This window comes from Sparus aurata, chromosome 15 (genome assembly GCF_900880675.1).
Source record: "Sparus aurata chromosome 15, fSpaAur1.1, whole genome shotgun sequence".
In the NCBI taxonomy this organism is placed as follows: domain Eukaryota; kingdom Metazoa; phylum Chordata; class Actinopteri; order Spariformes; family Sparidae; genus Sparus; species Sparus aurata.
Window position 1 is genome coordinate 19,622,334 of NC_044201.1, and position 27,642 is coordinate 19,649,975.

The 27,642-nt window shown below is 39.2% G+C and overlaps 1 protein-coding gene across 2 annotated transcripts; it reads left to right on the forward strand.

Moving 5' to 3' along the window:
- Positions 1-460: 460 nt before the first annotated feature.
- On the forward strand, positions 461-25,908 carry pank1a (pantothenate kinase 1a). 2 transcript variants are annotated; one of them, XM_030441943.1, is made up of 8 exons: positions 461-1,437; positions 13,520-13,666; positions 13,990-14,195; positions 14,633-14,886; positions 16,458-16,634; positions 17,534-17,657; positions 19,873-19,998; positions 20,136-25,908. In XM_030441943.1, exons 1-8 carry the CDS (start codon positions 1,155-1,157, stop codon positions 20,193-20,195), a joined length of 1,377 nt encoding a protein of 458 aa, XP_030297803.1. In that variant the 5' UTR covers positions 461-1,154; the 3' UTR covers positions 20,196-25,908. The 2 variants fall into 2 exon arrangements, with proteins under 2 accessions (XP_030297803.1, XP_030297804.1); XM_030441944.1 differs by lacking the exon at positions 461-1,437 and adding an exon at positions 1,995-2,224.
- The last annotated feature ends 1,734 nt before the right edge of the window (positions 25,909-27,642 follow it).

The window sequence follows — 27,642 nt, forward strand, 5'->3', positions numbered from 1 at the left end:
CTCATTAAAAACTGACGCTTGCATAAAATAAACTTTTCTTCCACACAGCGCCTTTAGAGGACAACACATTGTCACAGTTTTACTTTGTGTATATGTCGCGGACGCTGCCACCTTGTTCCAGCTTCAAACAAGTGTTCTGAGGAACTTTTTCCCCCTCTGAGAACAGCTTGCTGTGGAAAAGATCAAAATATTACAATTATGATTTTGAATTTCTTCTCCAGAACGGTATGACATTGTGTTGCCCTTTAAGGTCACTTTGAGAGTTGGTTTTGGCATTAAAAAAAATAAATAAAAAAAAATCAGTGGATGAAGAGATCACAAACATCCCACATTATCTCACACACACATCCCGCATTATCTCACACACACAAATCAGATGCAACTATTTAAAATGCTGTAAGGCTGCGGGCACATAAAAGCCTTGTTATTAGAGGAGAAGGACATTAAACAGCCGCCGATGCTTCTGCACGCAACTCCAGTGTTACTACAGTTCATCTGCGTGCGTTTCCGACACATTATTGACTGGTTGACAGCACCATCACGTGTGGGGAGGACTGCGGGGAATCAGGATGACAGCGAGCAGCCACTTTTATAATTAAGGCACCCACAGCTGCACGGACCGGCTCTGTTTACACGCTAATAATCCAAATCTCTGTGTGTTAGTGTCGAATCACAGTGCAGAGGGAGAGAGAAAGAGAGAGAGAGGAGAGAAAAACCGGTCGGAGGAGGTGAACGGGTTCGGGCCTTTGCTGAAGAGCTGCTGGTGTGACGTAGCCGTCCACCAACACACACATACACACCGGCTGCTGCTGCGCCTGCCAGAATCTCAATGTGGGGAAATGACCGCGAGTGACCTCAAAGGAAACACTGTATTTTAGCGACTGTTCGTATTTCCATTTTATATTGCACTAAATTACAATTTCACGTCAAATTCGAGCTTGGCATTTTGAGGTAAAGCACGTTAAATTACGAAGGAGGGTAACGTCTAGCGTCTCACTAGATTGCAAGCAGCAGGAGCTAACTAACATTAGCTAGCTAAGCTAAAGGTAGCCGGGGTTTCTCGTAGCTAGCCAGCTAGCTAACAGCCGGGCTTTTACATTCGCTTTCGCGGCAGATGCTAAGCTAAGCTAGGCTAGGCTAGGCTAGCTGCTGCCATGGATAAAGCCAAGTCAATGATGGACAAGAAAGGAGCGTCGGGACCCTTTCATGTCAACAACGGCCAGAGCCAGAGGGGATTTCACAGTCACGTCGCTGTGGCCGCGAACGGCAGCTGCTGCAGCGGCAGTGCATTTGGGTCGAGCAGCGGTGGACCCAACAGCAGCACGCTTGAGAACATGCATCATCTGCACCGCGGGGAAGATGCGGAGTGCAACGGGTCCCCGGCCAAGAGGTGCAGGCTACGGAGGAGGACGGAGTCGGTGAGACGGAGCAGACCCCGTGAGTGTTAAAAAAAACTACAGCAACCTATTTTTGCAATTATTCACGTTATCCGACATGATTCTTTTCTCCAAATCAGTGGTGGAAGCGGTGCGATTTGTTTTAGTGACAAGCAAATCTGATGACTGCTAATCTTTGCTGTGCAATACCGATCAGCCGGGGTTTGCACAACCATGCCATGTCGCAATGACAGCAACAACCTCTGACAACCCGCGTGTAGTCACCTCTAACTGCGTGTTTATTAACTTGGTGGTTAATGTGTGTTTTTACATCACAATCCTGTCACTTCACGTCTCCTCATTTTGATTAGATTAGCTGGTCAGTGTCTCTGTCAGATCTGTCCAATCTCCAAGCCTGCCGTCGTCAGGGAGACCCCCTCTTGTTTGTATGAACCCTCAGGTTGCATTTGATGCGCTGTGATTGGCCGGTTCCCGGTGGTGAAAAAGCTCCTGATAAGTGGGCCTGGCTTGCCTCGGCCAATCAGCGCCCGCCTCTTGTCTTCAGTAGGAAGGTTGAATGTGCCGGGGCCCCGCCCCCTTATTTACCGAGTACTTCAGATGATGTGAGTAAAGATCATCCAGGAAACTTTGGAGTTTTACAGCAGAATGGAGAAAAGTGTCCTTTTCGTCGCTGTTTGAAGTCTCTTTAGATATCCACGACTGACAGAGGCCATCTTAGCTTTCATTCCACGAGCTTGTTTAATAATATTTTTGTAGTTTTGTTTTTATATGCACCTGTGAGCTGATATCTTGCATCACTATGAAACTTATAAGTGAAAAGAAACCTGGTAAGTGTGAAAAGGTTTATGTCTTTTCCAATGATTTGTTTTTAAGGGTTCTTAAAAGTCAATTTTTTATGACTTTGTGTTGGGGTATGAAAACAAATCATTAATTATCCTTGTAGTGAGAATGTTGCACATTTGAAACATACTCAGAAATGTTTTTTGCAGTCAGCTGTTTGGCTGTTTTTCACTGAAACTTCATCTCTCAAATCCTGTTTGAGGCTGTTAAGTCAAATCCCCAGGATTTGTTGTGACTGAATGTGGCAGCCATGGTAAAACTTGTTTTTCATTCTTGCAAATGTTTGCAGAGAGACCAGCTTCAAGTTTAGGGCCCTTGCTGCTAAGTCATTAGGTCAGCATTCTTTACATCTATCAGTCGTTGTGTTGTGACAACTGGAGTGGCAGAGACAGAACGGAGAAGGGGTTGGGACATCACCATTTTGGTTTCTGCATTCAGGGAAATTTCTTAACTGTCACCGTTGAGAACCAGCCTACACATTGCAGCATCAGTCAGAAGCAGAACAGGTCAATAGCTCAGTAATATATTTCACTGTCCCACCATATGATCTTGAAGTTTTTATTTTGACTTAAAATGAACAATATTTTAGACCTAACCACATTTGTCTCAGTGCAAGGCTTAAGATACATGTAAGTAGACGTACATCTTCTTTAACCTATAAGTTGTTTTTCTTTCAGTGAAGCACAAATAAATAATTTGACTCGATGTGACAAGCATCAGTTCAACCTTTCGATGTGTTAAATATCAGTAGTAAATATTACAGCATTAATTTTGTGATAAGGTTGTGGTTACTGCTACATCAGTTATTGCAGTTATTGCACCAATCCATAATCAGAAGTGTTATTCATTTTATTAATGGCTCCAACTACAAGGTTCTGTGAATATGTATTGCTTTTCCAACTTCTCCCTTTTAGGTTATGTCCTTTCTAATTTGGCCTATTTTCTATCCCCAGCATGAACTCCGACTATACTCCTGTAAGACCTGTCAACATTAGTTTTTGTTTGCTGACCTGCTTTGCCGTCCTGCTTTAACAGATCTTGTGATATTGTCTTATTATAACAGCATACAGTATTATTTTTGTCCTTGCTTCTTGGTCTGAGCGTATGCTTGTAATAATTTGCAACGTGTTGAGTATTACAGAACCACATTAATATGTGTAGTTTGCAGTGGAAATGCATACAACATTAACTTAAGCCTTGGCTATCTCTTTTACTGGAAGACAAAGGATGTTTAGTTTTGCTATCAGTGGCTTATTCTTTGAAACAAACTAAATATCTAACACAACAAGATAAAATAGAATCAACATGTGCTAAGATGTACAAGAATTTCTTTTGGTAGTTAAGACATGTTGACACTGCTGTAGATGTACAGTATGTGCAGTATGTGAGATGATGCACTTAAGTGTTGAAACGCTAAATAAATGACCCAGGAAGTGGGAAAATCTGACGTGTTATTACGAAGCATAAAGGGGTCTATAATTTGATTAAAAAGGATGTAAGAGTTACTGGGGAAGTGTGATGTTGCAATGAACAGACAGCTGAACCTAATGCATCAGTTATGTGCTGTGATGCATAGTATCCTGAAAGAGAGAGGCCCTTCTGCACTACAGTTGGCCTAAATTACGTAATTCAGGGGACATCTCATCAGTAAACTTTGAAATGTCCGTTCAGAGCTCCTCTGCTTGTGGCTGAGTTATCCTTGGATGGAAGCCAGCCGTCCTGATAAACCCGGATAACCCTCTAAGCTTCCCCCCCCCCCGAAGATCCAACCATGGAATGTTTTCCCCTCGGGGTCGTGATTTTTTACTTTTGTCCCCAGATAGTTTTTTTTCTACTCAGTGTTTGAGGTGGTGTAGGGATCGTGGTTAGTTCTGTATAACACTGACTGCAGTACTCCTTCTTTACACCAGAAGCAACTTGGTATCAGATTTGATCAGTTGTGTCCTGATACAGTTCCAGATCCCAATTAAAAAGTTAATTTCCCAATTGAAAAACCCTGATGAGATTTTGCCACGTGTTTTTCGCACAGATGTTAGATTGTCTTTTCATGGTCAACTGCAAGATCTATGACTAAGAAATGTTATGCGGTCATTTAAGAAATGTGCTGCATATGGATGCAGGAACTAGGGGTGCTGAGGGGGCTGCAGCATCCCATAAACAAGGTCTGACTTATGCTGAACATTTTTTCAGAAATGGCCCATCACAAAGTTTTTATATGTAGCTGACTTCTCGCATCCCAGCTAGAGTCTGAATAACCAACACATATCTTTATGGGCCTGATGGGCTGGGCTGGGTTTGGACAAATATTTTGAAATTATGTTTGGTTTTGCTCAGATCAATTGACAATGTGCTTTCAAGTTTTTTACTGATAATATAGTGTAAAACATTTTTTAAAAGAAGTGATGGACCTACTGTATGTGTTGGGGCTATATTGTCTGGTTTGGTGCTGGGGTTAGCGATTTACATCGCAATGTTTTGAACACAACACAGTGGCAGTTGTTAATTTCCAGGCAAACATTCATGTGGAGTGCTGTGAATCAATACAGACTCGGCACTACATCTTACATCAACTGCGTCGGAACTCGAGTCGAGTTTGGACTAAATGAGAGTTTGTGCTGGGCTTGGTCACTTCCTTCTCGAACTTGGTCATTTCCCAGTAATCAGAAGAATTAAGACATAATTACTTACCAGTACCGTAATTTAAATTTCCAAGGTTTGATTGTATACCACAAAGGTCCATACTAATGAACTGAGCACAGCACCTTAATCCTCCTGTTTCACTGAAACTGGTTCGTTGACAACTTGCCACTTGCTGTGAAGTCATAGTGTGTGTGGTCATATGGGTGTGGTCAGTGGTCACAGAATAGGAGGGTGGGCAAACAGGGAGGTAATTAGAACAGCAACAGTAGAAGAAAGTGGAAGAAACTTTTTCTTTTAACTCTGCTAACTTCTGGTAAAATTGGTCTGGTTTTTGTGCCCTGAACAGGTGTGCTTGTGTGTCCATGTGTGAGTGAGAGACATGTCTCTAAAGGAGGCGTGTTGCACCACCACATCTGTTGTGTGGGGTGATCTTTAAATAAAAGCAGAAAGCTCAGCAGTATTCATAGGCTGTATTATTATCAGTATTTGGTATTTGCAGGGGTTGAAATAAAAAACAAACAAAACAAATTTGATAAAAGACAGAAACACCACTGGAAGAAGTACTGTGCAGATGTTTTACATTTTAGCAGCAGTACCAACAACATTGTTATTGGCAAGCATTTTTTTAAAACTAGAAGTTACAATGTGCAGCAGCATAGTCAGAATGATGCACAGCCTCGACTGTTTGGTCTACACAATATTGTGTAACTCAGTGTTTTGACTGAAATTCACATTTTGTCACAGATAACAGGATGTAGGAAGAATTCTTTACTTGGAATCTCTGTAGGGAGAGATTACTTGAAGACTGGTGTTGAGACTAGGCGTTGGCTGCAGGTACAAAGTGGTTTTGTGGGGTGGGGCAGTAGGGGTAAATTTGATTGGCTGTCCTCCTAGAAAGAGTCAAAGGTTCGCTGGCCGGTTTAGCAATTGATAATCATGGAGGAGCTGAAACTCTGGAACTGGAACTGTTACTAGTGTGTGTAAATGTGGTAAAAGAATAACTCTCATAAAGGGATGGAAGTTTAACAAAAAGGTCTGCCACAGGTCAAGTCAATGTTCTACCATCCTTTGTTGCAGATGTATTGCGAACAATGAGGGTTCAGAAAGGGCACATCCAAAAAACTACTTCTGTCTGAAACTGGGTATAAGACTACATTTGTTTAGCATTTCAAAGACTTCTGTTGACTTCTGTTGTCGTCTCTTCAATCTCATTTTGGAAAGATAACAGACACATTTTCTATTTGTTTTGCCAGATATATGTAAAAAAGATTTCCAAAAGCTTATTTATCTGCATGTTCATCTGAAATTAATTCAGATAAAGCCTTTTATTATTAGTAGTAGACGAAGTGCAGATACTGGTAGTTGGTATTCATGTATTTGATTCAGCTGTTGCATTACAGTAGTGGTTGTGGTAACAGAAATCTTTGTATTTGATGGAAGGAGGAAGGGAAAATCGAGGAAATGGTAGTGTAGTGCTGACAAAACGAGCAATTGATGACATAATCTCGACCTTTACGGAACTGTTATTGCCATTTTTGGTAGCATTATTTGAAATGAAACAAAACCTTTATGGATTAATTATAAAAAAAAAAAAATCTTCAGATTGATTGATCATAAAGATAATTGTTAATTGTAGCCTTAATTTAGTTTAGCATCTTTAACTTTAGCATAGTTCAAAGAAATAGTTGCTGGTTTATTTTCTGTCAAGTCCCTATTCGATCAGTTAACTTACTGTATTAAGTCTACTGTAGTTGTACATATTGTACTATGTTAAACGCAGCAGCAGTGGAAGTACCTACAGCTATATTCCTGTGAGTAGTAGATGATTAGTACTTTCATAAATATCAGGATGATATTTGTTAAAAGGGATGGATAACAACACTGTTAGATAATAACATTATATCAGTGATAAGAATAACAGGACAAAATATCCTGTTCTGATTAGTGATTAGTATATATGAGTATTAGGCTATATCTGCTATACACACAGTGTTCAGGTGCCAACTGATGGCAAAATGAATTTCCCTTGTCTTATCGTACAAGCCTGCTGAGTGTTGTTCTTGTCCTGTGCTCTCTATGTACACACACACACACACACACACACACACACACACACACACACACACACACACACACACACACACACACACACACACACACTCCTAACCTGCCTGTGAAACCTGAGATTAAAGGTTAAGCAATGGGAAATTTCATAGAAATGTTAGCTGCTTATAATCCCAGAGGTCATGTTAGAAATCTCAACAGTAAGACTTCTTGTCTTTGTTGTTCAAGTCATACAGTACACACACACACACGCACACGCACACGCACACGCACACACATATAGTGTACCTACCGCATGACAAAGGTAGAGGTGTGTTTGGTCAGGGACCTTTCGACTACATGGACACAAATAACTCCCTGCTCAACCCAGCCTGCTCCTTGGCACACTGATCTTTGGCTGGACACAGTGTGTGTGAGCATGATGACTCTGGATTAGTAGGCACCACTAAAGGCTAAGGAACTCAAGCAGGAAAAAAAGGACATTTAATTTTGTGATCAGTTTTACATTTATGATGGGAAGTTTGGGGGTTAAGCAACCTTTTCTTTTGTTTTAGTAATATTCTTTGAGCAGCGACACTTTACGGTTGTGAGACTGAATGTAGGCCAGAACACTGTCTTCTTCTGATGTCTCTTCATTCAGTGCAGCCATATGTCTTGACATCACAGCCAGACCATAAGAAATCAGTACCGTTTCCCCTGGCATCATGCTTCAATGCTGTTTCCAGTGTGTGTTGTTTTTCTGCTGCACACGGTAATCATTATGGGGGGGGCAGGGCAGTCAGTAAATGTCAAAGAGACTAATGAGAAAGCCTGACAAATTACTCTGCAGATTCAGAGGACGCCTCTGGTTCAAACACAAGCTCAGTGATTATACCACTTGGTTATACAGGTGCATAAAGAAGGCTGCTGTCATTCTTGGTATTCTGTAAAAGAAAAAAACTAAACTCGGAATAAGTAAAAAAACAAAATTCCCCCCAAAGCCTGATCCTTAGTCCCTAGTTAAACCGAGACAAAAGCCAAAAACAAAAAATTCAAAATAATTTTGAAGCTTAAATGTTGTACAATGTTGCATGCATGATAGAAACTACCACACAGCAGTCTAACACTTTCTATATCAGTGAATGGAGTGGAAGGAGTTTCCACAAGTACATGTGGATGCTATAAGAAAATTCTCGGGCTGTAAAGTAATCTTTCCCAGGAGAGCTTCCTTGTTAATGAAGTAGCATCATAAGTTAATGAAAGTTAAAGGTTTTTAACATGTTCTACAGTGGACGCTAGTCTGCTTCAGATCAAACTATAACTAAACAAAATAAGGCCCAAGTACTGACAGGCAGGAATATGTTGGTCCTCATTTTTCGGTTGAATTAGCTCCTATTTGACTTCATCATCCCACTCCTCCTTGGCCTTACAGTCTTCCATATCGGATTTTCATACATACATGTAATTGGCTATAGAGCTGCAACTAGTAAATTGATCTGTCAGTCTCATTAATCTATTTGTTTTCTGGTTTATAAATTGTGAAAAATGTTGACCAGTGTTTCCCAACGCCTATGCTGATGTCCTCAGATGTCTTGTTTTGTCCAAAACACAAAGATGGAAAGAAAAGCTCAAATCAGAAAATACAGAAACTAAAAAAAAAAAAAAAAAAAACCTCAAACCAGATTAATTGATTATCAAAATAGTTTTCTTTTTGTCAAACTAAATTGGTTTAGCTGTGGGTTGGCTTGCTGCAATCAAAGTTTCAAACTGCGGCAGGCGTCTACTCTTTGCAGCACAAGCGCCAGCAGCAGAGTTGCAGCTGAGCAGTTGAGTCCCATTTCTTTTATTACGTAAGGATAGTTCGGACAGTTGACTGACAAGATGATGGAATAGGATTTATTGTCAAAGTGAAAAGCCTGTTTGGCAATATGTCAGAGTTTTACCCAGTGTGAATAAGGAACCCAAAGAAAAGGAGTAAGATGCCTAACTGAGATTTGGAAGTATGCAGTCTGTTTCCTACAGCTCTTCATTTAACAGCTCCTTCTTGTGCATTACTCACACCGACTGAATAAAATAAAATGACTCCCTTAAAACTCTGGTTTTAAATGAAAAAAATCCAGTGTCATCAAATGCCAAAAAAGACTGTTGTTTTGCTCTGTAGACGTAAGTGCAATGTCCCTGAACATTGCCTCAAAATAGTCAACAATTATACGATGGTTGACAAGTTGCAGCTCTAACTGGCTGTTGGGAGAAGATTAAGTTGGTTTTGTCAGTTTGGAAAAAAAAATGGTTCCCATCCCCCAATAGAAGGAAAAAATGTTTTTATACCTGCAGTAATGACTGAAAAGCCCAATTAATTCTTGAATCTGCATTACATAAATACAATATAGATTGTGGCTTATTGATCGCCATTTTCAGTGTTCTTAAGCAAAAGCATTCATCCACATGGCATTTAAAGTTAGTCACTTGATTAGGGTTTGGGTAAAGGTCAGAACTTTAGCTTGTAGATAGAAAACTATTGTCTCCAAGAAACAAAAGGTCATTGTCAATATGTTTGTGCAACATCCTCTGTCGTATTGAAATATTTTCCTCACTTAGTGAGTAGATGTGTTCCTTATTACGATGGGTTTCAGTGCAGTGTTTTAACGTTGCATGACCTATTAAAGTAAGCACAATTTGAGGAGTTTTCTCTATTAAATTCTAGGAAAGCAGAAAAAAAGTGTTCAGTTTCCTGGCACTTAAAAGGTTCAATCTGAGGTTATAACATTAGCATTCACTCCAAATGCTGTATCTTAGCAACACAAATATATTAATAGAAAAATATTATGCTGATATTTTAAGACTTTTCTCTTATTTGTTGTGTTGTGATGTTTATTCAGATAATGTCATGTGCTGGTTGTTAGTGTTTTTGGCTGAGGCTGTGGAGGAAAATGTGATTGTCACTTGAGGCAGACAACGTCATGTACCTTGGCTGGCCTCTAACAGTGTCGCCTCGGCTTGGACTGACACCTTTCATTATATCGGAGAAGGAGATCATATTTCTGTTCACAGCTTTTCAGTTTTGCCTCAGCTTTGGTGCTTGTAGTAAAGCGTTTACCTCTTGTGGCTTCAAGGTTGATGCCAGCTGGAAACAAATGTATATTGCAACAGAAAACACATAGAAAACGATTAAGCTGTTAATGAAGATTGTTTATTTTCGCAGCTAAGTTTGCAACAAACACAGTTCATTACAGAAGTTCTGATCTAGGTGAATTTTCCGGAGAGATCACTACAAAACCTATACTTCTCAGTTCATGTTTACAGACATCAAAAAGGTCAGTAGGTGAGAGGGGAAGGTAACAAAAAGTCAACCAAACACTAAAGCGGGTGAGAGGTGACTCCTGCTAAAGGTAACCAAACACCAACCTCTGTAGCAGGTGTAGATGTATTAGTTCTACCATCAGCAGGTAACAGCAGCAGCAGTGTGGTAACATTAATTGGAGGTGGCACAGAGTAGCATGAACACTTGAACATATAATGCAAACAATTTCAATGCAAAAATTAGCTTCATGAGGTTTCTGGGATCATGTATTGGATTTTATGATGTCGATAAAAAACTTAAAACTAACATTTAGCCCACTTCATAGAACATACTGATATTTGTATATGGTGTCGCCATGTAGCCCAAAAAATGCAGAGAATTTTGGTCTTAATTGCCCATCCCTAGTTACATGTTAGATACTGACATCATGACAAGCTAACAGTTGCATAAAATACATTACACATGTTTCACCCAATCCCAGAATCAAAGTTGTCTGTAAACTCAATTGGACTTTGTCTCAGTAAGCTGGACAGACTCATTCACTTCCCTTTAACAGTCTGTTGTGAAAGGGACACATCTCCTGATTGTCATTCAAGGCCAATGAAGGCTCAGACTGTAACAGGAACAGGTTGTTCGTCATATGCATTTCTATAGCACAGACATCCAAAAGTTAAGTGTTTGACTAGTGTTTAACTTCCTAAAATGTAAACAAAATAATCAATTAAACGACTGATCATAGGACACATCAAATGTAATCATCCTTTAATAGTGTATACAATGTCAAAAGTCCCCTAGTTTCAGCTTTTTGCTTTTTAGGATTTGCTGCTTTTCTGTGTTTTATGTGACAGTGAAATTAATATTTTGGGGTTTTGGACTGCTCAGACATAACAAGACATAACAAGATATCTCAAGATGTTTTCACAATTAATCAGGAAAATAATCAGATTTATTACCTACCCCAAAGGAGGTTATGTTTTCACTTGTGTCCATTGGTTTGTTGGTTGGTCTGTCAGCAGGATTACACAAGAACTACGGAATAGATTTCCATAAAACTTGGACAAAGGATGGGTCTTGGCCCATAGGGGTCAAAAGGTCAGAGACCACAGTTCAGTTCAGAAACTTTTTTCCAGATTTGTCTGTAATTATTACAGTCAGAAGTATAAAAAGTAACATTTCTCCAGCATGAGAAAGGTGGCTCTGTATATGTATATGAAACACAATGGTTTTCAGTCTCTTGTAACTCAGTGGGCTGGCCCTTCTTCCTGCGATGAATATTTGGATTCAACATATTCTATTGTTGAATGCTGTTGTTTCCACAACAACAACATAATGTTTTAGTGAGCATGTCTTCAACATCACACAGGCGTTGCATTGTTGAGAACATTAAGACACACAGATTGTCCTTCCTTGTTGTTCTTCTCTCACCTCCTGTATTATCTGAGGGTTGTAAAACATTAACGTTTCACAGACTTAAAGCATAACAAGAGGCTCTCTCTGAGAGCCTTGATTGACCTCCTTGTTTCACCATGTCTGTTGTAAGTTTAAAAAAAAAACACTCCGTCACTGACTGTTGAGCCAGGTATTTGTTGACCTGCCTGACCAAAAGGGCGGTTGATCGATGCAGGTGGCTTCTAAAAATAGCAAAATATGCACAGCCAGAAGAGAAAATATCTGTCTGCCAAAATAAAATACAGTTTATTGGGGTATTGTTTTGGTTTAGTTAGTACTGATGTGATTTTTACATTTAAATATTTTATTTTTATATTCTTTGTTACACGTTTTGTGCCTCTCTCTTAACACATCAGCTGTCTTGGAAACAATTGCTCATCTTTTGTTATGTTTTCTTGGATATTGTGTTTTTATTGACCCATAAATAAAACACATGAAAAACATTTTTAAAAATTCAAAAAATCAAGGAAACTAACAATCATTTTCTTTTTCGATTAACCTACAGTTTATACTCTTGATTAAATGATTAAAATGGCCTAGACTTGAAAACTGTATGTTTTAGTTATGTATTGTTATGTATTTTCTCACTAACCGTCATACATTTATTTTACAATGATGTAAAACAGAGAAAAGTAGGGCATCATCACCATGGTGAAGCTGAAACTAGTTGATGTTTGTAATGTTTGCTGAATAAATAACTGATACAATCGAGATGCTTACCAATTTATCATCTGTCGATTAATCAACCAATCGTTTCAGATCTAATTACAAAGCACAAAAAAAGCCTCCTGGATTTAATTGAAGTGAGAAAGGCTGATGTACCTCTTAATTTTATATATGAGTTGCTTTGCGGTGCATTTAAAACGTCTTGCAGTATCAGTTCTCTTCCATCCCGGTAGTCTTACTTTAATTGAATTAAATTGATCGAGAGACAAGAAGCAAGCAAAGAGGAATAAGAAGAGGAAGAGAAAGCAGGAGAAACCAAATGAGAGTAATGCAGTTGCTGTTGACAGAGAGTCGGAGAAAGAAAGAAAGAAAGACGAGAGTGTATGAGGATGTGATAGAGGCTGAGAGATGAGGGTAAATAGCAAAGTGAAAGAGAAAATAGGCGAAGGAGGAGAGTGTATGAGAGATGGAGAGAACAGGAGATGATGGAGGGGGGAGGGTGTCTGTTTCCATGGTGACTGTGGCTCTTTTTTTTTCTGGCCAGTTCTGCTGGAAGATCTTTTTTTTGTGCTGAACTCGATGTTCTACCCAGCTAACTATCCAGACCAGTGTTTCCTCTCTCCTCTCCTGTCTGTGCAGCACAGTTAACTGTTTATATCAAGAGATGCATGTTTGATGCCAGGTTGGACTTATCAGACAGGTGCTTCAGATTGATCTCTGGTTGTCAGTGTTGGCAGGGACTCCTGTCTAGGGCCGCAATGAATGGTTATTTATACTATCAATTTAGATGGCAGTTAGTTCCATTAGTCATGTTTTCTATTGGACACTAGTAAAAAAGAGTCAACGATGATATATTCAAATAGGTTATGTCCAGCCAACAACCATCAATCAATTAAACGTTATTTTTATAGCACCTTTAAACAAATCAAAATGCTATTAAAAGTGCTTAGAAGTCAAGCTTCATTAAGAAAACAAAAATGGGTTTAGTGACTAATGCACACCAATTGCAATAAAAGTAATTGTTATATTGTTTTTCGCTGTATGTCTGTTGGTTGTTAGGTTAATGGCCTCTCTTTATTCTCAGCTACATTATACTGTATATTGTGTTTTGTCAATTTGATCTGTTCTATTTGTACTATTGGTTTGTAACGAGGTTTGAATTTTTTCATTCCCTTTCTTTCAGCCTTCCCCTGGTTTGGTATGGACATAGGTGGCACCTTGGTGAAGTTGGTGTACTTTGAGCCAGTCGACATAACTGCAGAGGAAGAACAGGAGGAAGTAGAAAACCTCAAGTCCATCCGCCGATACCTCACCTCTAACGTGGCCTACGGTAGGTCTACACACACATACAAACACACGCACACACACACACACACACACACACACACACACACACACACACACACACACACACACAAACACATTTACACACATGTGGTCACACCCAAATATTTTAAGTGTGTTTACTCGTGTGTGGAAAAGGTCAGGCCAAGGACATGTTACAAGAAGTTACCAAGAGATATTTTATAGTTTAGGCTTTGTTTTGTTCTACTCAGATTAACTTGCATCACAGCTTTAAGTGTGAGTGTGTTTGCAGTTCCTAAATCAACATGACTATCCTGTATTGTAAAATATCGTCCCTTCTTCTCTCAGGTAAAACAGGTGTCCGTGACGTCCACCTGGAGCTAAGGAACCTGACAATGTGCGGCAGGACGGGGAACCTGCACTTTATCCGCTTCCCAACACAGGCCATGCCTCGTTTCATTCAGATGGGCCACGACAAGAACTTCTCCAGCCTCCACACTACTCTTTGTGCCACTGGAGGCGGCGCCTACAAGTTCGAGAACGACTTCAGAACGGTGAGTGTATGACCAGAGAATTTGTAGTATTATCACTCCTCATAGAGCTGCCTTGATGTCTTTGAATTGATGAACTTTTCATAAATGTAGTGGCTCCTAAACATGATTTGAAGTAGGTGCATTTTAAAGCTCACTGACTGTTAACCTGAGTTCATTGACCCTTTCTGCAGTGCAGTAAGATCAATGAACACTCCCTAGGCACTGCAGCATGAAGTGTAGGCTGAACCAAAACCTCATGCTCATTTCTCAGTGCTTTGAGAACGATTTTAGCTTTGATTTGGAATCATTTTAGCTTCATAAACATGACAAATCGATGCTTCACATGATTATGATCATCTTTTAGTTTAAGTTATGTTGAGCGGTTATAGCCTGCCTCTTAGGGTTGAACTGATATAGCATCCTCTCAGTATTTGAACCCCCTTCCCTTTGCACTGCAGATGGCCGACCTGGAGCTGCTGAAGCTCGATGAGCTGGACTGCCTGATTCGTGGCCTGCTGTACGTCGACCGGGTGGGCTTCAATGGACACCCAGAGTGCTACTACTTCCAGAACCCCTCAGACACACAGAGCTGCGTGAAGAAGCCCTGCACCCTGGAAGACCCCTTTCCCATGCTGCTGGTCAACATCGGCTCCGGGGTCTCCATACTGGCTGTGTACTCAGAGAACAACTACAAACGGGTGACTGGGACCAGGTGAGGAGGAGAGAAAAGCATCTTTGTATTGTTGTTGTAGAACTAATTCTCTGAGAGGCTTGTTTCAAGTCAGACTTTGCAAACTCTCTAAAACAGACAAAATTGTTTCAGCCTGATGTTTGGCACCTTTTAATAATGGAAGTGCAATCTCATGAGATTTTATTATTGGCTTATAAGGGATTCCTGTTCAGCTGCCTTTTTGGGCAAGTTTAACATGGTCAAAGAAGACTTTCATACTACAGAAATCAGACAGAAATAAAAAATAAAAATAAAAATAAAATAAAACATTGAAAAAATATCAAAAGTACAGCTGTCAACGACATGTCACCAGAGCAGAGCCATACTGTGACAGACAAAAAGCAGGAACAAACCGTTCCTACTAAAAATGTCTTTCTAAAGCAACACGGTCCATGACTTATAATAGAGGCAGTCAAGAGGATGTGACTGACTCAGAGCTATTATATGAGCGAATATTATAGCCTTTGCATTAAGTTCTTTTTTTTTTTTATTATTATTACTTTCAGTGTCAAGTTCACTTGGATCAAGGCATTACAAGTCTTAAGTGAAACAAGAGTTTTACTATCTGTACTTGACTAGTACGGCAGGTCTGGCACACCTAAATTTCCTTTGAATTATCTTAAATCCCTGGTATGTGCAATTTAAGCACAAATCAGGGTTAGTGGCTCTTGCATGAGGGCATATGACAAAATGAGATGAGCAAGACTGCATCTTCTACTGTCACAGATGAGGCAGTTTATCTCCATAAGCAGAAGAAAAAACAACACAGGTATAATAGGGTCGAACCTTTTTGACAGCTCATTATCATGTGTAACACTAAAAACAGTATACTTATTACAAAGGGTAATATTCTGTTACTTGTGTAACCTCACTGTTAAATTAAGATGGGCTGAAATAAATGATACAAAGAACTGTTAATATTGGGGATACAGCCTGGTGAAAAGGGAGAGAAGAAAGGTCATTATGCAAAAAGTCAAAAGTAGTTCAAAGCTCAGAAACATTACAGAGACTTAACTGGTTTGTCACAAAACAAGTTTTGAATTTGAAGCTGCTTTGCATGAATGAATATGTGAAAAATGTGAAGGTGGCTGAACACCTAAAGGTAGCGTCAGTAGATCCATCCAGTAGAGTCAGTGGTTTGAGTTCCAGACGTTCGTTATCTATAATCACCCTGTGTACCTTTTCGTGTTTGCATAACAGTAGGACTAGATTGTGATTAGATATGAACTGTTCAAAAATAAATGGAAGTCCCATCTAGATTTGTTTAACATTAAATGTTAGTGAATAACTGAATAAGCCTTCTTGTGATCTATCAGAATTAAGTTAATTTTCAGCTCAATCAGGGTGGGAGGGGTTTGATATTTTTTCTTGAGAAGTCAAAGGTCCGTATTAAACAAACAGAACTCCTGTTACTCTTGGAATGAGACTAAAGTACAGGGGGCATATTTTAGAGCTAAGGATAGATGTGGATCTTTCCCTGTTTATCCCTGCCTTCCCAATTTTCTCTTTTATGGTCTCCCTCACACTCCATCTCTGACTGTTTCCTCTGTCAGTCTGGGAGGTGGTACATTCCTGGGCCTATGCTGTCTGCTGACGGGCTGCGAGACATTCGAGGAGGCGTTGGAAATGGCCAGCAAGGGCGACTCTACCAACGTGGACAAACTGGTGAAAGATATCTACGGAGGAGACTACGAGCGCTTCGGCCTACAGGGTTCAGCTGTGGCATCCAGGTGAGTGTGACGATTTTGGCAGCAGTTTCTTTAAACTTCTAAAAGCTTTGAAATATATATCTGCGCTGAGCTCTGTAGAAGACTCAGTTAATGCACAAACGAGTGTGTGGACAGAGGGTGCGCGGCAGCAAAAGACAAGTAAAAGGCTAAACGTTTTATACTGATCAAACTAAATGATTGGATAGAACGATTAGAGGCCCGCCACAGCCATAGAGCTTTTTTTGTCTGAGCATTTGATTCATCGATTGCTGTCAGGATGTTAAGAGATATTATACAAATACAATAAAAACTGCTTCTAAAATATTTAGCTTTAACTTATTACATGCAAATTGATAAACTAATCATGTGAAGTTGATAAAATTATCCTGCAGCCAGCTAAAATCAGTTTAAGCAATGAATTATTGGCTCACACTTCAAAGTTGCTGACAGATCATGATAACGAGAACATGAACTATCCAAAAGACATCACAGGATTTTAACAGCAGTTACATTCTCAGATTTAATGTATGACTGCACATAAAAAAAACACAAAACAGCCTGGTGTATGACATAATACACAAACCAGCTTCTCACACACTCAGATCTTTACTGGCTAATCTGGGTTTATTATGTGTACAGTAAAGTTGCTGCTCTGTGTTCAAAGGTTGATCCATAAAGTGAAAAACATTTGATCAGATTATAATCTTCTTATCGTGTTCCTTTCGGTCAGTTATTGAAACACACACACACTGACAAACAACCCTTGTTTACTGTTGTTCTGAGGTTATTGTGACATGCTGACATGCTCTGTGTTTTTATTTAACTCGTTAAGAGTTCATCAACCCTGAATAGTGACGTATATGTAAAATGACAGATTATATGAACATGTTGTGTTTTCTGTGTTTATTTTTTATTTACAGTTTTGGTCACATGATGAGCAAAGAGAAGCGAGACAGCATCAGTAAGGAAGACCTGGCCAGAGCCACACTGGTCACCATCACTAATAACATAGGATCCATAGCACGGATGTGTGCCGTCAATGAGGTACACACACGCACCCACACACAAGATCCTGGTCACTATCATCAAACTTAATGTCCACACAGCCACGCCAGTTTATGTAATATTTGTACAAACACATGAGCGATTATAGGTTGCCTGAACTGTAGTATGATCCTTGAGCACATGTCGGTGTTGAAATGCTTACAAGTACTCGTAAATGAATCAAATTCTGTCTGTGCTTTATTTCTACTCAGGTTTGTAGAATGGGTTAATTGTTAGAGATTACGTAAACTCTGTTATGCTAACTGTACTGCACAGTTTTAAGAAGCAAAAATATATATATATATATATATATATATATATATATATATATATATATATATATATATATATATATATATATATATATATATATATATATATATATATATATATATATATATATATATATATATATATATATATATATATATATATATGCAAGTAGCTTAGTGTACAGTAGTTTAATGGCTAAATTGAATGAATACCTTGTTGAATGGAGCTACAGCTGGATTTATTTTAAAGTTTTTCAGCGGCAGCAGTCAAACTTTTTATTCTCCGGAGTGAGGGATCAGCCTGGAGTCTTTCTGTGTGCTGTGAGCTTCTTTACAGTGTTGCCTTGTGGCATGGCGATCAAGCAGCATTGTACAGGGCTATCACTGCACACAGAGCTGCAGCGAAGACATGCACATATGTCCACTGGCTGTAGGGGTTGCTAATTTTGCAGGGGGTTTACCAATTGTTCCGGTTTGGATTTGAATTATCCTTATTGTTGATGTAGGGAAGTGTTTCCCTTTTTTGGGTTTTAGGGATAGAATGTAGACACTTAAATTCTCCTCTGAAGACACAATTACACAAGAAACAAGTATTTTCTCCCAGTGTTTTCTTCTGTTTCTGGACAGGAAGGAACCTCCATCCAATCAGTACTAGATGACCTGATCATTGGTTATCATAAGTCCTGTATTATGGCCGTTAAAGTATAGGCATATCAGTGTACTGGTCCTGCCAAGCTTTAACACTTGTAAACACACAAACGCAGGCTCACCTTGTTCCAAGTGTATTATTATCAAATTACATAATGCAGTTTACAGCATGAAGATAACCTCTGTTATTGACAGTCTTTTAACAGCAGAAAAACATTCTCGTATTTCTGGTCACAGTGGTTTACTTATTTACTTCCCCCTGGCTGTTTCTTGGAATTTTGCAGGATTTATGACAAGTATTAGATCAACACAATCCAGTCTTAAACATATAGAGACTAGTCTTTCAACATGATGTTGAACAGGCGGTAAAAGCCAAGAAGTCATTTGTGAAAATAAAGCTCCCACTGTTTCTCTCATTTTAGTATAATTTTAGTACGTAGTATTTTTCTAATGCAAATGTGTATTTCTAACACTACATACTGTATTCAGGCAAATTATATGTTTAATGAAACACAAGAAAACCTTCTGACATTATAAGTAGTTGTGGGAATTATTATGGCTTTGTTGCATTGTGAACTTCAACACTGGATGTAATCAGCATTTGTTTGTTAATCCTACTGAGGTTACACCACCTGTGGTAAATCATTAGATCTTTTCCATAGTGGCTCTACTGTTAGCCAGTTTACCAGCTCTCCAGCACCACCATGTGTTTGGAATAGATGTTGCATTTTTGGTCACTGTTTCTGTTTCAGATCAAATATGAATTTATCCGTCAAGCACTTATTCATTTATGTGCAAGCAGTTCAGTTAGTATATAACTTTGTTTGCTTTGTGTTTTGTCTAAATAAAATGCAAATACATTTTGCACAAAATAAAATGTTGGGAAGTGGAGAGTAGTTAATATAGTGTATTTTTAATATCAATCTCTAATTTTTGATTTCCATGGGTATCATCAATACCGCTTTGTCGGGACTCCCCTAGTACATACATTAGAGAAATTTGCTTAAACATTTGTACAAGAGATGCTCACAATGTCCATTTCATAGACAGAGCAGTGCTCTATCTTTTTATGTGATCTGTGTAGTGTGGAGCAACATTTGTCCTTTTGGGAGAGAAATATAGAGAATAACATATAACAGCGGCCTCTGGCTGGGAGCGAATGAGGAACGATATTATCCCGGGCTTTCATATTTTAAAAAAATGTCTTGTTATATTTGTTTTATGTGACATACATAGTTGTCAAACAGATAGTTGGGCCGGATTTCTCTTATTTCCTTTGTTTTTTTTCTCATCAGAAAATCGAGCGTGTGGTGTTTGTTGGGAACTTCCTTCGTATCAACACAGTCTCCACAAAGCTGCTAGCCTACGCCATGGACTTCTGGTCTAAAGGACAACTCAGAGCGCTCTTCCTGGAACACGAGGTGAGCACTTGACTAATAAACCTCATGATTAATTTAAACAAACTGTGGAGCTCTATGCAAACCTCCTGTCTCTAAAGCTTGAGCTCAGTGCTACGACATACATCAGTGTAAAACGCGCACGTATGTTTTTGCAACAGGGTTATTTCGGGGCTGTCGGTGCGCTGATGGAGCTGCTCAAGACAACAGAGGACCCATGAAGCAAACCGTGTCGTGACATCATCAACCCCTCAACAAGACTATGTCATACACCCCTGAGCGCTGTGATGTCATCACCTCTCGATGCTGTGACGTCATCAACCCTTTTGACGCTGCTGAAAGGTCTCGTTCACAGAGACCGCTAAAGGAACACTAAGAGAGAGACACAGAAACTGAGAAAAGCCATTTTAATAATTTAACTCTTGTAAATAATGATAACCTCTAACATTCATCTCCTAAATCTCCCCAACAGAGCCCCCTATCATAGAGGTTTTAATATTGTAATCTTTAATTTATGGTTTCCTGTAATCACTGCGGTTGATTCCTGTAATCAGTCCTGTGTGGGGAAGCACAGAGACAGAGTATTTTAGTGTTTTTTGTTACTGTGTGTGTTTGTGTGAATAGCTACTGTAGCGTTACGTCCTGGAGGCTGTGCTGCCCGGGCGACTGTTTGTGCAACAGCTCTCTGAGATTGGACCTCTGCACAGAAAGGAAGTTACTCTTGATTTAGTAGTTTTCACCACCAGGGATTCAAAAACATTCTGTGACCAGAGAGTCATCTTTACATCACATATGGCTCCTGCTGTAGCTGAAGCTGTAGACTATGCTAAGCAGTCAAACAGCTCCAAACTGCAGTTGGAGAACCGACGAGACAGTAAGTTTCAGAGGTGTTTTGTTGCACAAGAAGTTGCCCACCATGCTCCAGTCTTCTAAGGAGTGCACTGAAGCCAAACCCTGTTGAGACTCTTGCCTCCTTCTGCTCAGATGGGACGCAGAAACAGTCTTTACTTCTTTCTGCTGCTCCACATGGCCTTCGCTTTTTGTTTGTCTTTCCTCCGTCTGCCTACAGTACATGTAAACAACAGTAACAACACCATATTGCCATGCATGCAGTGATTAGTGAGTTTAGTGTTAGATGATGGGACCAAGAGACTGTCTTCCAACAGATGGCGCTACAGCTGTATCTGATTTCTGTTGACTAGCAACACTACAACTACAGTTCAGTCAGACCTGTTTGTAAATTGTGAAATACTATGGGATTTTTTTTTTTTTTTTTTTTAATCATCGTATGATTATCTCCCACCCTTCCCTGTCTGTCAGTGTCTAGCTCAAGGACACTTCAGCAGGGTGGGATGCCTGTTTCCTTACCCTCTAGCTCCTCTGCCACCCTGTTGCCTTTTTCGGATGTTAAGTTCAGGCTAAGATAACACAGGCTAAGATTAAGTTATCTCCATATGAATCCAGGCATTAAAAAGATGGACCAAGATGCTTTTAAGAAGAGTTTCCCCTCTTGTGAAAACGTACTAGCAGCAGAATCAATTTTGCAGATTAGACTGATTTTACTGTCTAACAGTGTGGTTGTGTTCAGGCTGGGTATCTACCTTCGATAATTTTATGACAACCAAATTGTCTCAGTACTATTTAACTAATGTCTTGTCATTTCATACCAAATTCCAATATCGAAGGAGTTAATCTTATCAGCGGCAGGTCTGGTGATTGACTGTCAAGAGTCATGCAGGAAAAAATGTCGTATCGTTCAGAATCTGGAATCGAAGTCGAGGTCTCTGCATCACTTTTTCTTTTTTCTTTTTTTTCAAGGCTACCCAGCACCTATTTATTGTGCAAGCCCTAAGTGCTGCTGGATGGTAAACGTTTTAATCCCCCCTGCTTTGTAGTCACAAACCATGAGAACATTTGTTTTAGAAAGATATCCTAGAGACTGAATCACAGTGTTTGTTTACAGTAACTTCTGGGTAGAAAACTCTGCATCACTCATTGATGTAAAATGCAGGTTTAATACTCTCATATCTCGTAAATAACAACACTTCCACTAATGTAAGGTCAGAGAATTAATTACTAAAGGAAATGCTATCTTGAGTTTACCCCAAACAAGCAGTGTAAGGTTTACAGCTGCTGCTGAAAATGAGGAATCTTACCTGATCTGCAATTTAAAATCGGGAGTTTGAATTGTAAATTTACTTTCACACCTCATCCTAGCTGTAGAGCTGTAAAGAGCCTTGAATCATAGCTGTTCTGGAGAAACATGGACTACAAGTATCAGTGTGTAGTTTCCTCCCAGCCTGGACCTTTACAGCCTTTCATTTCTGTTTAATGTCAAAGCAGCTGAACTATAAAGCCGGACTGTACTCTCAACTGTTCACTGCTTCATAGATTAACTACAACTGTCTACATGCCTTTATGTGCTCCATTGCTTTTTGGAGTCGCTTTTTGTGTAATTGACCCTCATCTCTCTTGTAACAATACCTCCAAATCATCGCTAACAACACTATCGGGTTGGGTTAGTTTCATGTGTTTCTGAGCCTGATGTGTTTAAGTGAATAACAAAGGTTAACTCCTCAGCTAGTATATTGTTTTTGTGAAAGTCTTATTGACGAAATCAAGTGGCCATCTAACGTACTCGTGGACTACACTTTGACCCCGACAAACAACATGTTTGCTCCTGTACAGTCCTGTTCTTCTTCAGTTCATTTGTATAAAAGGACATTTGGACAATAGGCCACATGGTTATTAGGAAGTTATTTAAAGCTGATGTTTTTATCCACACTACCGATTAAAAAGTTTTGCTGTGAATATTGATCATCAGGTAACAGAATAATCTCTTTTGTACAGAGTGACTTCTCTGTAGCTCACATACTGAAAGTTCAAAAATAGTTTTTTCTGCTGATGAGTGTAAAAGAGATCAATAACACTCTAATGGCCGTAATAATCCAGATGTCAGCACTTGTGCGAGTCTTCAAAGAAAATTTGTGGTGAAATACTAATTGACTGTGTTTTCGGAGTTTCCAGATATTCTTCTTGGGTGTGTTTTGTTCTGTTGTGTATTTTTATTTGCCTTGGTCCAAATAATGTTTGGATGATGATAGTGGCCTCGACCTATCAGCTGTTGGTTATCTCGTGCCACCCCTTCCTTTTACCCCGATAGGTTGCCTTTACTGTGGTTACACTATGTTTGTGCCCTTCGCTGTCTTGGGCGATTTCATTTCTTACCTGCCGATCTGTTATTGTAAGGTTCGTGGTTTCACTCTTGCTCTCTGTGTTTGTTATGTTTTGTTTTTTCTGTCATTTTACTGTACAAGTACTGTACTTGAAGTTTTTGGGCTGTTCGGCATTCAGAACACACCTGCTTGTCCCAAGTGAACATTTTCTTCCACTACCACCTCAATAGTTTTGATATCAAATTACGTTATTTGAAAAGCCACAATGTTCGGTTTTATGGATCATTAAATATAAGAACTGGAATACAGTTTCCCCAAGTTTTCTTTTGATTATGTTTCTGGGCAACAGTTTGGTTTGGGAACATTTTTAAAAGGTGTGCGTCCTTTTATGATTGTTATTCAGCTTTGTTTTGTTTTTCTTTCATTTTTTTTTTTTGTGGCCAGTAGTAAATAACAATGTGCATTAATGTGTTTTTCCCATGTGATTTGAAAATACCATTGTACTGACTTTACTGTTCATGGTGTGATTGTTTTTGGTTGGCACAAAAGAACCAGTGTGATTGTTTGTAAAAATGGAAAATCTCGTCTGTCATCCCCGGTCAGACTGATGAAGCCTTTTCAAACATGTTGTGATTCTCAGCATTTATGAAAGCGATCTAGCTTTGAAACACATCATCAATGTCCTGCAGAACCGAGGTAGAAGGAGCTTCTATTGAATGGAATATTAGTGAATATCACGATAGTTGCAGCCATATTTGATATTTTCCACAATGTTGAACAGCTGTTATGGCATCTTCTGGCTTTAATTTTGAAAAGAAAATACACGCAGAGCTGTCTTGGCGGCAGGACTTAAGGACAATTGGCCTGATGTAGCAGCATGCACGCAGCTCTTCAACATACATGGACGACTTAGTTTCTAAGAATGCCAGCTCACCAATTTGGCAGCCGAGTTGGTACCTATTTTATTGGGAACAGATGTAATGAAGACATACATGGGAACATCTTGTAAGCTGATGCATCGGTCTCTGCATAACATAGCTGATGTGTTTTTAAAGCTGCTTATAGTGTACCTATATGTTTAAGTACAAGTTAGAACATAATTATTCCACACATTACTAATCTTAAAAACTGTTCCAAGCTGAAGTCACAGACTTTCATGGGAGTATCATGAGTTCAGGTACTTGTAGTAACTATGAACCTTCAGTGTTTGACTCAAATTCTAATTTTTAACACTTAACAAGTATTCAGTTGACATTTTTTATCGAAGTGTTGATACAGACACAGTATGAAGCAAGACTTTATGTAAATTATCTTTTTAAGAAGTGGATTTCCTGCTTTCATGAGTCCAAAATGTGGCTGTTTGTCTGCTTTGATAATAGTCTGTGTGGTGATTTTTAGAGTTTGGGGTTCGAGCCTCACTAACACTCTGGTTCATCTCCGACCAGGACCTCCTGTTCTCCAATCAGTACGTGTTTCTCAGCGCTGTAGAGAGCTTTGGCGTACGTCATCCATAGTGTAATCTAACCAACAGGCTATGCAGTAACTCATCCTGGATTTCTTTAATGCCTTCACCTTCCTCTCTAACGCTACCAGAGTTGATTTGTTTGTAAATGTTTTCTAAAAAAATATGCAACCCTGTTAGTTTCCCCCTCATATAAATCCTGTTTGAATCTTGACAGAGAGAGTTTCTCCTCCTGAAGTTTGTCCTGCTGATTAAATGTTAACACTATTTAAGGTGGACGCTCGCAAACAGGATGTTTTGGGCCGAATTTTGCAGCAAAATGAGCGTGTGAAGCATGTGATCTGTGTGACCTCATCATGCTAAAAGGTCATTGAAAACATGCAGTACATAAAAGTAATGTGATGATAGTTCATATCTTTAATCCTGTGAGTTTAGGGTAGACTTTAACCTGTAAACACCTTGTTGCTTGTGGAACGTTTTCTTGCCCCAATTTGCTAAAACTCTCCCTCAGTGGTTCTTAATCCGGTGGAACATCCTGTTGTGTGAACACGTCCGGCCTTTAAACTGTCCTCTGAAATGCTTGACCGGCAGGACGGACCTTTTCACCCTTGTGTATTTGATTGTACAGAGATTTTGTAAATAATATTAATAAGATATATTCTACACCAGCAATCTGTCTGTTGATGAAGTTATTTCAACTGATCAGGGTCAGGTTTCCCAAACACGACCCGGCACTTCATTTGCAATCCAAACGCAGACCGAAGACACATCGAGACAAACAACTGTCCTCGTTTTCCAACATCAGAGTATTCGCAAACCAGTAATTATTAACGTATTTGTGGGACATGATGGATGAGATTTCCTAGGATTCAACACAACTATAGAAAGTTTTTCTGTGATTTCAATAAAATACTGTCAGCGATTAGAATTTTTCCATTTATTGTAGCCATTTTTGGCCCATTTACTTAGATTTAGAGATTAACCATGTTGGTCATACTCACTATGAATGGAAGTCCAGGTGTTTTCTGTCTGCTGGATTTCAGTGCCGGTCGTTCACATCAGCTCCTCTAGGATCTGGACTTGAGCATGATATTTTTGGGAAGCCCAGTGCTGGTTCTTGGCGTCAGTTCTGCTGCTGCTTTTAACTCTGGTTTGAAAACGGAAAGGGTTAAAAATGGAAAAAAAAAAAAAAAAACAATTTAAAAAATAAACGGCTCCCTGCCTTGTGCAATGCGTATGTACTGAAGTGAAGAGATTTTTTTTTTTCTAAAGGAATTAAACTAAAACTGGATGATACATGTGTGTTCTGGATGTTTTTTACTCACCTGTACTGATAAAAAAAAAAAAGAAGATAAACAAACAGGACAAAAAAAACAAAGTCATTTCCTTAAAAGGATTTAACATTAACTGAAATCGCAAATTAATTATTTCTTCTCATGTGTATATATTTATATACTATTTATAGAAACAGTGTTTTGCGCAAATCAGTATGTGCAAAGTTGAAGGCTTTGCTGATCACTTTTTAAATTGGATCACACAGTGTACCTTTTGTGCTCATGTAACCGTTGGACTTAGTTGTGATAAGATAGTGAACTTTCTAAAACGTCAGGAAAATGTAAGGAAGCACCTCTTTAGATGTCGTGGGTGTGCGTAGTGAGGTCCAGTCAAGAAGGTGTGTGTGTTTTTAATCTTTCCTTTCGACTCACTTTACATCCCATTCCTTCCCTCCCTTTATCTCGGGTTATCTTTAAAGTTCTGTTATACAATCGTTCAGCTCGGACCTCTCCCTCACCTCGCTTATCAGCAAAGAGGGAATCTCAGGGGCTGAGAAATTAAGCAAAAGTGGCAGTTTCAAAAGTGAGTTCATCCCTATCAGACCCCATGTTAATAAGCCCGACTTCACAACAGAAATAAACATGTTTTCAGTCTCTAGAGCTAATTCATTTACGTCAACTGTAAGTGATTTTTGTGTAGGTCTCTTGCTGAACGAATGGTTTATAATGCATCTTATTGTTCGTTAATTGGGGAATAACTATTAAGTTTAATCAACAACAATTGTACAATTTTTTCACAATGCTTGTAATGAAGGTTTACAAAAAAAAAAATCCCCATACAGCTGAGACCTGGAAGAAGGTTCAGGTTCCACTGATGAGAAGTTATTTTACTATTAAGTAAAATGTGTTTGTAACCTAATTGAAAGTGTTTCTTTTGTTTTACCAACATACTTCAGGTAGGCTGTCCTATTTGTGCAAGAAGTCCAGTATTTCCAGTAGTGTGGTTTATGGTCTATTGGTGGGCCATGAAGGCACTGCAGGCCGGCCACTAGTAGTCATGATCAAATATTTGCTTTAATAAGGAATCAGAACTCATGAAACATGCAACAAGTGAAATTGAGGCAGCCGCTTTGGCTGGTAGGTATCAAAAATAGCCTCCTGCTTGTCCACCATTTAACTTTCCCTCTTTGTTTTCAACTGTCTGTCCGTCTCTGGAGCCGCTGCCATTCCCCTGAACGTTTGTGAGCATGCATGTGCAAGAACATGTGCTCACCTTCTACAAACAATACAACCAGACAGGGACGCCAAAGTCCTGTGTCCTCATTCCTCTTCAGGGAGTGTGTGTGTGCGCGCGCGCAATGGAGTTTAAGAATCGTGCATATGAAAACAGGCAATTCTAACTACATATTTGAAAAGGAGTGGGAAGAAGTGAGAATTTATCTAATCCCACCCCATCTAACATTATGATGATCTTTTTACATAGTAGATTTTGACCCCTTTTTTTAAGCTGGTGTGCAATAACATTAAATAGAAATATTGGATGATTTGCCTCAAATGCAATAAAACTAAAGCCTGTTTTATTTGTGTTCAAATGTAGTGAGTAAAAATAAAAGTAAAAACAAAACAAAAAAAAGTGATTACCACATTAAAACCTTCTCAGACAAATTAAGGCTTTCAAGTGCCTTTTTGTCACTTGCGGGCCGCCATACCACGAATAATATACCTGCTTTGAAAAGTCAAAAACAAATCCTCCAGA